Here is a 12,655-nt window from a genome sequence, read left to right on the forward strand (position 1 = left end):
AGGGGAGCTCATTCCATACCTACAGTGAAGTGGCTTCTAGTTTGACTTCTTCCAGCCTATGGTATTTAATGTTCTTCGTCTGGGTGTTTTTATGTCTCAAGTCTGCAGTTACTGGGAGCCTTTTCCAATCCTTTTTCAATTGACTGTTATACAAATGTTACTGAGAAATAATCACATGGCCAGTCACACTAAAGAGTTCTCAAAACAACAGAGATTCAGCTGGCCAAGGTGTGCTAATATTTCAAAATTTCTGTGGGATCCTGCTATCTGATGAGACAAATTTTAGCAATTACTGTTACCTTTAAAAAGATAATTGGAACCCACAGGAATGTATTTATAGGTGATTTAAGTGTAAAATCTTTTAATTTTAAAAATCTATGGCTCTTTAGTGAAGTGTTCTGAAGTGACCTCTCTCTCCCTTCATGACTCACGGGTCACTGAAGATCATTTGATTTGAAGAGTGTCTCCCACAGAGTTGTCTGTCTTGGCAGAAAGCAAATTAAAGTAAACAAGAGTTAGCAAGGTGGGTATTTACACTGATAACACTTCTGTTAATAGTATGTAACCTTTTTATTATTTAATTCTAAGGTTATTAGGAGGCAATCACTGTTTTTACAATCAAAACCCATGTATGCAGCTAAACATAATTATGATCAAGCCTCATCTGCCTGTTCTTTAACTGCGTGGAGCTGGTGGTGTAAATGAGAGTAGATAATAGAACCATAGAATCATAGAATAATTTGGATGGGAAGGTCATGTAGTCTAATTCCCTACAATGAGCAGGAGCATCAGAATCATGGTCCAACCTTCAGCCTGTTGACTTTCAGATAGAACACTCTGTGCAGGTCATAAATGGCAAATACCTATTTATGGTGCCACAGCTCTCTGTTTAGACCAAGACCATGAACAAATTGAAGCATGCTATCATCAGCTAAGCAATAGTTATCTCTAAAATGTATTTCATGCTTTCAGAAAAATTATCCCATGATTTTTCCTCTTTTTGCTTCCCCTTTTATTTTATCAGAAACTTGCATAAGAAGTCTCATAATAGAAATACCAGTTTATCCTGATATTCTTACAGTAAGATAAAAAAAAATTGAAGAAGGGTTGAAAAATCTATGCTCAAAACCACTTTTGACATGTTGAGGAGTGGCTGCCTGAACTCAGCTCTGTTACAACAGCTGTGGCCAGCATGGTTTCAGAACTGTAAAACAGTCTTGTTTTCTGACATGGTGTCATGTTTCATTAGTAGGGTCACCATGTCACTTCCAAGATCTCCATGATCAGTAAAGATTTCTTTTAACCTGAAAAAACTCTAGAACAATTTCACTGCCTAGGTTCAATCTGCTCACCCAAAATGCTCACCCTCCTTCTGCTGGCTTTTGAGCCATGTGGTCTCACTCAGCCAGCCTTGCTCCTAATCCCCAAAGCACTGTTCAGAGGCATTTGACCAGCCCAATGTCCAGCTCATCTGGGTCCAAAAAAATCTGAACATTTAATTTCCCTGACATGCCTAATCTATGTTACACTTCTGTGTTCCTCAAGAGTGAATGTGTTCCTCACTCTTACTCACCCTGTACAGGACAACCACAAGCATTGAGCTGTCCCTGGGGGTGTGGGAGAGACTGAACTCACTAACTTCCTCAGGGACTGCAATCCCAAACTGAAATTGAATCTTCTCTCAACTAAGAGAGCACTTTGGCTCTAAGGGCACTGTCAGGAAGTCATGCAAATCATCCTGTTGAGTCTGTTACTTTCTTTTTTTTTTTGAGAAAACACACTACAAATTCCCTGAGAAAAATGCCTGAGCTATCCTAATGGTTAGGGTGCCCACCTGGAGACTGAGGTTGTGGCTCCTCTTCTGCCCCTACCTCTCCATGCATTTTAAATAGTAAGTATAAAATGTGAAATACTCACACAGCCCACAGCAGAGGCTGCCTACTCGTTACCAGCCCGGGCCAGTCCAATACATTTCTAATAGCTCTTATGGTTTTAGTATTATTTTTCTTTGTTTTCCTGTCTTAATACAAGTCCTGCTTTTAGGAGACGCAGCAGAAAGAATTGCCCTGGTATAACCTTGTGGTGTTTGTGACCCTGGCAAGGCAGATGAGTATTGATTGCTGAAGTATTTGATTACATTAGCTGAGGCATAGTGCCACAGACCTTGTACTTTCTTTTCTCCCCTCACTTGCATCTGTGCAAGTTAAACCCCTTAATAGGGGTTTAACTGAGGTTAGAAAATTACAGCAGTAAACAAAAATACTTGTATATGTAGCCCAATATATATTAAGAAAAAAAAAAAGTAAATCCATATCCAAGCTATTCAAACAGTTCATCTGTGTGTCTTTTGTCACAAAGTGGAAGCATATATACTGGGTCTTTTCATCTGCATAACACAAGGTCAATCTGAAAAAGAAGAGTCCCCTGCAGACATGTTTTATCGTCCTCAGGCTACAGGAGTCCTGAGCTGAGCAGAAAGGACTGGTTGTCTCTGTTCTATACACTGCATATCAATCTACAGGTGATGTGGTCCAGCCATCCATGGAGAGCTGCTATCCCAGCACGAGAGGACTGGCCCAGGCTGAGTGGGGAGGACCATGGTGCCACAGGAGTTTGGGCAGGAGCTCCTGAGCGACCCTTGCAGGGCCCTGTCTGTGACAGTGCTGGTTTCCACCAGCTTGTGGTGATTCTGCACTTTAGTCAGTATTTTCTCCACAGTGTTCAGAACTGGACTTTAATCTGTGGGGTGATCCTCTGATATTTTTACCTTCCCCTGAGCTCTTTATTGTAAGTATTCCTTGGTGTGTGAACCAGCTCAGGCAGGACACAGGAACAAACACAACAGCATGGATGAAATGGAGAGAAAATTTGGTTTTGTTGAAACGAAACCACAAGTTTTCTAGCTTTTACCCTTCTGATTCTCTCCCTGATCCTACTGCTGGGGGAGTGAGTGACTGGCTGTTTGGTGCTTGGTTGTTGTCTGGGTTTAAATCGTGATGCCAGTGGGGGGATTCCCAAAGCAGCATCCAGGCAGAGGCACACAGGCAGGGATGCAGGCACCATGGACCTCTCTGAGTGCTAGGGGATCACCAAACCTTCTCTTTTTCCTTCTATATCAGGGATTCATGCAGGTGTAGATTACTACAGTTTGATTGTTCCCACAGCAGGACAGGAATCTCACCTATGCTCAACAGGATACCTCTAAATCTATCTCAGGACTGTGTTATCTGAACACAGGTGTTGTCCAGCACATGAGGCTAAACAATAACTGCTATGATGTACGTGGCTTTTGACACCTCAGCTTGCAAGCCATTTGACCATGTTCACAATCTCCCTCACTAATCGTCCATTATTCTCCCACTCTTGGGAAGCTGAAAGTCAGATCAGCTTGAGGAGCTACTGAATACTTCACTCTCTCATTGACCAAAGGAACTCACAAGAACCCCTTAAACCACAGCCAGAAAAGTCTGGAGCAGTTGGTTTGAAGCAGACAATGGGATGTAAAAGAGGCATAATTTTTGATGCAACCTAGAATTAGTTTAGCAGTTGTCTTATCTCTTTTCTGTTGTTGCTTTCCATGTTGAATTCCTTTTCTTCAAGGAAGTGTATTTTTCTTAAAATATTACATAGCCATGCTGCCCTCAAAAACTGCTGTTTCAAGCAGGATTTATTTAAGAAATAAGGAGCAGATACTCTAATGATAAAAACAAGTATCAGGGCACATGTTAGGCTTGCATTCACTCTCCAAATTAGTTTACATTGAATATATTATAATTTATATGAATCATACAAAATATAATTGGCAGAAGTGTGGAAACAAGCTGTACTGGAAACTATCCTTCCCAAGAGAACCAAAGTAATAATTCAACCCTCCTTGTATTATACATAATTGTTTAATATTATACATGGTGCACGAAATTGGTATTCTCTGTTCTCCTTTCAAAATGCAAAAAGATTAAATAAAATTACAAAGACAACACACAGATAATAAATGTGTGTTGCACAAAAAATAAAGTGTTATGCACATGCTGCATAATCTTTTTATTAACCTTTGAATATTTAGCACAGTGGATGTGAGAGGAAAAAAGAATAGATAATTCAAAGTAATTCTAGAACTCAATCAAAAATTCCTTATTTAGGAACAGTTCTATCAGCTAGGCTGGATATCTTGCCAGAATGTGAAAGTATCAAATAGTCCTGCATCTCATCTTCTCTCATGAGGCTTACTTTTGAGTTAAGGACAAAAGGTCAGACCAAAAGTTCTTGGAAAAAAGCAGGATAAAAACAATGTTTAAGTCCATATGTTCTTTTCATCAGCAAATTATAAGAAAGCTCTCTCTTTCAGACCAAAGAAATTTCATTAAAAAATGGACTGTTGTGACAGACATACATACATCCATCCACCACTTGTAGCAGAAAAGGACAGGGATATTAGAGAGAACTAAATTATATTAACCCTGAAACAATGGTTCTTATGGACATGCCATCACTGAAAATAAAATGTGTGGGCACACTACTACCCATGGTAACTTTAATGGAATTAGACTAGGAAAAAAACCTAAGGAGGCTCATGGAATATGGAATTTAGGCAATGGGGTTAAATGAAGCTAGAACTACTGGTGAATATGTGGTAGATATTTATTTATCTCCATATTGGTATTTGAGCTGGCTAGTTTAAAACTGGTGTGGGTGGTTTGGATGAGTGCATAAACCTTTGATAATGCTAAGATGTGAAAACAACAAACAGTCTAGAGATGCATTTGGTTCAGCCAATATAATTTATTTTAACACAGTTAGTACTTTCTAAAAATAAGTATCTTACAAAGAATATAATACAAGTTTTGAGGTTTCACTTGAACGTGAATATTTCTGTAGGTTTTTTTCAAGTCTTCTTCCAGTTTTTCATAAAACCATAAATGTAATTCCCCAGGAAACTCTCTTCTCCCCACTGTGAATCTGCCTTTATACAACAAAAACTTTATTTCACCTGTGAGGAGGCCCAGCCCCACACCCAACATTTCAATTATAGAAAAGATTGTATTTTAACTGCAGTACAATTTTTAAATTATTATGAATTAGCTCATGAAATTCTACCTGTGGGAAAGTATTTGCTGACAGAAAAAAAACCCGGCTGCTGGACACACACAATGGAAAACCTGAACTTGCCTTTCAAAATGGTTGGTAAAAAGGGAAACATTTGCATCAAAAGAGAGCACTAAACCCACTGAATGCTGGTACCATGCTGGTGCACATTTTTCATTAAAATGGTGAAGTAGCATCTTTACATATATTTTCCCCCAAGACTTGAAGCATTTAATTTGCATATATACATAAAATGTATATAAAGCATATGTTATACAGTGCATTTAGTACTGTTAGTATATACAGTGTATTTATGTACTACTAGTACATAGTGTATATGCATAATACAAAACATGTACTCATAAGCATTTCAGCCTGTACCTGAAATCAACATCATTGGATGGCTGCAAAATACCCAGTCCTGCACGGGACTGGTCTAGAGAGGGACACTTCACATTACTGTCCACAAGCTCTATCTCAAAATATGAAAACATCAGAGCCAAAAACTGTTTAATCTCGTGGACAGCAAAGAGTCTTCCCGGGCACTTGGCTATGCCTGTCCCAAAGGGCATGTAGTAATGCTTCAGCCTCCGGCCGTGCCGGTAGAAGTCGGTCTTCTCCTCTCCCTTCTCGTTCAGGAAGCGATCGTATTTGAATGTCTGCAATTAAACACACAAAAGGGTTCCTTGGTATTAGGATACCTCCAAAAGCCAGATAAAGCTGCCAAGAGACAAAATGCAGGCTGGAAAAGGGATGTCTCCAGCAGTAAGCATCGTACAGTACCACCATCCCCCATGGGGCTGTTTTAGAAAGAGTAGCCTCTGAGAAGTTCTGTTATGTGGGACAGGATCCCAGGTTCTTTGCTGGTAACTCCCCTTTTCTTTCCTGACCTCTAAAAATAAGGATTGTAACATGCATTCTTGTTCAAGTGGTAGGAGGAGAAAGGAGAACTGGAAGAATTCTAATTCCCTGCCTTTGGGAAACTATTTTCCTTATCCTTCTTCAAAGACCCTCATCATGGTGATCTTCCCTCACTGAGGAAGACAGTAAGTAGAGGGCTGTCTGAGGCTGATAGCACACCTTTTGGTTACACTCAAACACGTCTTGCAGGTACTGCTTTCACTGCCTTTATTTGTTTTTGTTTCCTGTTATCACATCTTCAGGTGTAAGAATGGATTGTCTGGGGTACAACAGAGAACCAGCCATGGGGCACCTCAATAAGTGCTTTATCCAAAGGCCTGTTAACTTCTGCCAGAACACCAAGTTCAATACAGTTTGCAAAAAAATGCTTACCAAGGGATCAGCATAGATTTCTGGATCGAAATGCAGCAGCTGAGGATAAAGAGCTACAATGTCATCTTTGCGAATGTTGTAGAAGTCATTCTCCAAGTGCAAAGTGAAATCCTCCTTGGCCACTCGGAAAGTCATGGATGCACTGGAGAGCCTCATCGCCTCCTTGATGATGCTGTCTGTTGGGAGAGGACAAGGAATGATTGCCATGGAAACAGTGAAACTGGGGGCAGGTCATGGATTTTGAACTATTTCAGGGCCATTATCAAACCCTGGATTTATTAGAAGAAATATTTTAATATTAACTTTCTAAATGCCTAAGAAAGTATCTTTCTAATTTCTTTTTAGCATTTCTATCCCTTTTGCAGATACCACTGAGAGCCTAATCTGCTTTCACCACAAAGAATGCTTAGAGTGGATGAAACAGAATGTTCAAAAGTGAAAATATAACAAAGAAACAGTGCAGTGAGCTGTATTTTCTGAAGCTTTAAGAGGTCCTGTATAGAAACCCATACTCAGAAAAAAAAATAATGTGGGAAGTTTTTGTTTCAATATTAGCTGACTCTTTTTTTAAGTAACAGTAGTTAAAAAGCAGCATCATAACAACTCTCTGTAAGTACTGAAAATTATAATTTAAAAAATATTGAGAGGAAATAGAAGTAATGGTATTAGAAAACATTGCTTCACATGATAAGAATAGGGATTTAAGTTTTGGCAACACCTTTTTATTTGATTTAAAGACATAATCAAACAAAATATTGTTCAGAATTATCCATGTGTCTATGTTATGTTCAGTGTAGGATTATTGAGACATACCATTACCCATAAAAAAATGCTGTTCATGTGAATTTTGATAGTCTCAATACCACCTGGGATATTGGGAAGCCTGGTTGTGTTGGCTACTGTTAAGGAACATATAGTTTCCTGTTCTCCTGTTTCTTTGCTAATTCCATAGGAATTCTATAGCAAGCATTTATATGGTAATAAACAGAAGACCATGGAAATTGTAGTGTGATTTCTGCATAAAATAATACTGCATAAAATAGTCATACCTAGTATTGGCATATTATCCAGCTGTTTCCGGTTCAAGGAAATATGTTTGCCATCTAAGCTGATACTCTCTTCAGCACTTTCCAAAACACTTTGCACTTCTTTGGTAGCTGCTCTCATTGCTTCTGGATTCCTAAGATCAAAAGAGAAAAGGTATAACATAAATTTAAAAATTCTTTAAAAAGTGGTTTTGCTATTAACTTTCTTTCTGACCAAAATTTATTTTGTTGACCAACAAGCACAACCTTCTAAAATAAAAATGTTGCAGCAAAATGCTGCAATTCCATTTTTTCATGTCTTGGCAAAGGTATGATAACTTCAAAAGAAAAAAAAAGAAAAATAAAGGAATCCCAAGTATTTGATTTTGTCGGCAATGACAAGTGGGACAGAACTGATGTGTGTAATTCAGGTAATAAACAGTACTGGCACTAAAAAGCAATGCCAAAAATAAGAAAAAAACCAGCCAGTTGTAGATTAGGAAATAGCCCCACTGCAGGTAGTAAGGTTAGGAACAGGATTATAGATCAATTTTATAACATCATTTATCCTGGCAGCTGTGACAATATTGTGTCTAGCTGAAAAGAATCTTCCTAATACTAAGGGCCCACATAGTACCATTCACTGTCTAGCCTTTCTTCCAGACATGGAATATATGAGCTTTGGTGAAATATATCAACACAATAAAGGAGGCTCCAATTTTGTCTTGACGAAGGCACAATCAGGGTGTTCAAAGACCCCAAGTTCAGAAAATCTAAAGCAAATGCATTCTTGGAGCAAAAATTACTAAATAATCTCAAAACTTAGCATTGGAAGTAGGTATGATAAGTAAAAGTGTTAGCTGAAGCAGATAATCCAGAAAGGCCCACTCTAAAATGGACATTTGATAGTATTATCTGAGCTGTGCACTTGTCTCACAAGTAACAAGCTCAGCACGTGCAATCTACAGTAGAGCTTCAGTGGGATTTATCAACATATAAATTATTTTCTATTAAGTATCTGTGAAAACAATAATGAAGTTAAACCTCATTTTGCCTGCTCTAGTGAGATGGTCTAAAAATGTCCAGTTATATTTGTAGCCTTTAATACAATTAATGTTTTGACTGTAACTAGCACTTTTAATGTCGTATCATACAGATTTACTCCAAAGCTTTCTTGACAAAGTGTAGCATTGCCCTGGAGTGCTGTTCCTTAACAAAAAAAGAAAAGTTTCTAAAGAATTGCTCTGTGCTACCACCACTTGTTCTCAGATGGGTGAAGGTCTTTTCTGTGGAAGTCCTGAACAACACAGCACTTCTGCTGCAAACCATGTTTTTTCTCACTGATGAGGTATCAAGGAGTGGAATTGGCCTGTACTAATGAATTGGTTTCTGAAAGATAAATATTTTTCTTATTTGGGAGCAGGAAGCATAGGGACTTACTTAAGAAGATAGAACAAGGTCCAGAAGGTGGCAGGAATGGTGTTTGCCTGAGAGGCCCAGAGCACCGCCACGTGGGTCTTGGCCTTCTCCATGTCATCGAAGGTAGACAGGGTGTCGTTCAGGAACATGCGCAGGGTGACAAGCTCAGAGAGGTTGTCCCTTTTCAGGAGGTTCTTGTGCAGGAGGGCCTCTCCCAGCTTCTCACGTGCACTGTGGGCACTCTTGAACAGGTGGATGGGCAGCCCTGCCACGAGGGCTGGGAAAATCTTATCGAATTCCTTGAAGTTTTCAAGGGCATTTAGGATATGAGCTCTCTCAGTTTCCTGCTTTGATGATAGGTTTTTGTCATTATTTGAATTAAATTCTTTACCAAAAAGTGTTAAAAAGCCAGACTCAAACATCACTTGGCAACAGAAGGTATAAAGTCCTTCTGTCACCCAGGTATTAGACTGAAGCTTAGGTGCTCTTGACTGCAGCATGACATACTGGAGGTTTTCCATCATTGCTTCAATGAGGGCATCTAGGGCATTGCCTTGAAGGGTTCTAATGAAAGTCTGATGAAAATTTTCAGTGGTGTTTCCCTCCGCTGGGTCAATGCTACCATGCCCAAAAGCCTGTCACAAAATAAATTGTATGCATGATAAGTAAGGCCTGTCATTACCTGGACGATAAAGTCTAACAGAAACACAAGCCAAAGTATAACTTCATAGCTTACTAGAGGGAAGGATAACAAATGTAACAAAATAATGTACAGTCTTAGAATAATGTATAGTCTTAGAACATCCAAATCACTGCAAATTTCTTTTCCATTTAGGAAGAGGAAAAAATGACCTCAATATTTTAAACCAGTAAAAGTGCAGAAATGTGAAACCAATCCATAACTATCCAAAGGCATAGTTATGTTTAGAGGGATTAACTGGGTATGCCAGCAGATACTTCACATGTTAGATATTAAAACCAGGAATACCTTGGCAGAAGTAGCAAAGTGGAACTTTTTCCAGTCCAAGTGTTTTCCCTGGCGCATCAACGCATGGTATGAAAAAGGGTCAGTGAGGAAATGAATGTATTTCCCTGCTACATGGCAAGTGAAGATGTGGCCGTGCTTCTTCTGCTTTTCTTTGAGGAATTCAAGGGGGTTGGCACCAAACTTCAAGGCACAGCCCAGGTATGGAAGGAACCCATTTTCAAGTGGTGGCTCACCTTGCCGCCTACAAAACACAAACAAAAGCTCCATTTAAAATTATGCATAAGGATGTCTTCTCCAGAACTATCAGGTATGTAAAATACTGATGGTAGGTTTTGTGTAATGTGAAAAAAAAAAAAAAGAAAAAAATCACAAATAAGTAGTTTATTTACAAGTAATTTTTCTCCCCTCAAAGAGCTAAGCTATATAAGAAAGAACAACTTAACTATTAATAGACATAATAATACACATAATAAACCAGTTTGATTATGTAATATTTCTTTTCCCTGGATCAGATGTATATTTTTCACCTGTCCAAATGCAAAATTGTTGCCATTAGCTAAAACACAGTTATGAAATTGTCACATTAATAAATAATCCATCACACTAATATTATCTTATACATTTTTGGACAATTTTGTCCACAATTTAATTTAAATACCAAGGAAAGAAACTTTTTAGCATAGAAAGGTTGTTATTATTGGCATATCCCATTAATAGACCAGATCTTTCCAAAAATATGGGAATTTTGCTATGATTCTCAGTAAGCATACGAGCTAGTGTTTCAGACATGTCATCAAGCACATGCTGTAAATTAAGCAGATACTTAAAGCAAAGCATATGGTTAAATTATTTTCTTTTTTAAGTAGAAACAGCTTTCCTGCATAAGGACATTGACTGCTGAAATAACTTTCATATAATATTTCGGTTTTTCCAGTAAATGAAGTTAATTATTTTAATCTTTTTTAAAATTAAACTTTTAAAAATAAAACTAGAAAATGACTGCGGAAATTAAAAGATAAGAAGAGTTAAGCAAATTACTTGCTCCTTATATAAATGTGTCAGTAGGAAAATGCTTTTAAGGAATACACCTCATACATAAATATTACCTGTATTAAATTGTTACTAGATATAATATAAAAATGTTTGTAAGTAGGTATTAAACAATAATTACATATAAGTAGGTATTCTCTGTGATTACAATACAGGTGAAATTACAGCTCAGAACATTAGGAAATCAGGACATACATATTAATATTTTAATTACCTCCCTGATGCATAGATTTTTATCTACAGCTACCTCTAGGCATCCATACACTATTATTGCAGAATTCATACACAAAAATTTGGTTGGAACATAAATCTCTCAAAAGACCAAACTACAGCATTGTCTATGCTGTCCTGCATGTGTCTGACTACAGTTCTTTTAGTGATGTACACAGGATATTTGATACAAATAAGGGCCAGGCACACTGAGATGCTTTTACAGAAAGAGTCCTTACCTTCTCCTCCTCCCTAGAAGAAACCAAGACACACAACAAAGTATTACTGCCGTTCCCCAGACCCAGGATGCCAGGAACATTTCTGGTAATGCCCAAAATCTTCCAGGTGGAAAATGGGTAACTACCAGGATGGCAGGAGAGATGACTGAGAATGAAACAGAAGACAGATCACAATTTATATACAGTGGGTACACTACTGTATCTAATGGCACTGAGTCAACCTAGCAAGCTATTGATTAACCATTTCTGGAGAGAGCTTGTTCCCTCTCTTCTCTGCCACCTTTCTGCAGAAAGCTTTGCCAGGTTGATGCAGACAGTTGCAGATCTGGCCTTGAGCTAATGTCACGTAGCAGAAGCAGTTCCAAAGTAACCAAACAGCTGTAATAGTTGATAATTTGAAGGTTAGCCAGGTGTATTTTGATGAATCCTGCAGATTTACCAATTGCAGTTTATAGTTCAAGTTTAGCAATATATGAAATGGTTACTGACCGGTGTCCAGGAGATTCAGGCTGTGCTAGCTGGTGGCTGCAGCCCGTGCTGCCCTTCAGCTGCCAGCCTGTTCCCCTCCCTTCTCCTTGTGGGCTGCCCTGGCTCTGGAGTGCCGCTGCAAGAGGGAGCGGCGGGTTCAGCAGCTGGGCAAAGGGATGGCTGCGGAGGTGGACCTACTTCCTCTAACAATGTTTGTCTGGAAGAAAGGGTAGAAATGGTCTTTCACAGACTCATAGAGTGAATCAAAGAAGAAAAGGAAAGTAGATCTAGACAACCACGCCGGTTTCAGTTTTTTCTTTTTTCATTGTCCTTGGACCACCTTTTATTTTCCCACTAAATATTTTCTCCTTTCTGTTGTTGACTTATGAGAATTCAAACTTTGGTTTGCTCCTAGACCTGGCATCAAGCCATCAAGGAGGCAGCTCCGGTACCGTGATGTTCCATTAGTCATCCAAGGCATAATATGTTTCTAAGAGAGAAACTGAAGGGTTTTTCAGACTCACTTTTGTACCAGTTTTTGTTGGTGTCCCTACAGTTATGTGATAAAACAGTAAAGATTTGGACATCTTGCTGTTGCAATCAAACACTACACTGAAGGCATTGACACTCAAATCTGGCAGGTGGAACTATTTTCCTGGCTTCAAACCAGGGCAGGCAGTGAGGCATGGGATAACTGTGCACATGTCATTATATTTGAGTCAATTTTTAAATTACTATACCGAAGAAATTAACCTTATTTGCAGGATCAAGGTTTGCCCTCACTTAATCTAAAAATCACTCCTGTTGCATATCATCTCCAGTCCTCCCATTTTCATTTAAGCACAGGTGCTTAATTTATTTTCCCATGAAAAGTTTTTCAT

The 12,655-nt window shown here is 38.6% G+C and overlaps 1 protein-coding gene across 1 annotated transcript; it reads right to left on the reverse strand.

Annotated features, from left to right (window-relative positions):
• Positions 1–4,755: 4,755 nt before the first annotated feature.
• On the reverse strand, positions 4,756–11,934 carry CYP7A1 (cytochrome P450 family 7 subfamily A member 1). Its single transcript, XM_014267118.3, has 7 exons — positions 11,796–11,934; positions 11,307–11,451; positions 9,808–10,048; positions 8,841–9,454; positions 7,425–7,555; positions 6,376–6,551; positions 4,756–5,741 (listed from the first exon to the last, which is right to left on the reverse strand). The coding sequence occupies exons 2-7, from the start codon at positions 11,384–11,386 to the stop codon at positions 5,442–5,444; spliced, it is 1,542 nt and encodes a 513-aa protein (XP_014122593.1). The 5' UTR covers positions 11,387–11,451; positions 11,796–11,934; the 3' UTR covers positions 4,756–5,441.
• Between the last annotated feature and the right edge of the window lie 721 nt (positions 11,935–12,655).

Source organism: Zonotrichia albicollis, chromosome 1 (assembly GCF_047830755.1).
Source record: "Zonotrichia albicollis isolate bZonAlb1 chromosome 1, bZonAlb1.hap1, whole genome shotgun sequence".
NCBI classification, from domain to species: Eukaryota; Metazoa; Chordata; class Aves; order Passeriformes; family Passerellidae; genus Zonotrichia; species Zonotrichia albicollis.

Bases quoted from the DNA above. Each gene is read 5' to 3' on its own strand.
- CYP7A1 (XM_014267118.3), bottom strand. From the start codon at position 11,386: ATGTTCCTGGCATCCTGGGTCTGGGGAACGGCAGTAATACTTTGTTGT. The intron at 6,552-7,424 runs GTATGACTATTT...CTCTCCCAACAG, and splicing joins GGATAATATGCCAATACTAG to ACAGCATCATCAAGGAGGCG. The intron at 5,742-6,375 runs GTAAGCATTTTT...GTTTAATTGCAG, and splicing joins AAATCTATGCTGATCCCTTG to ACATTCAAATACGATCGCTT.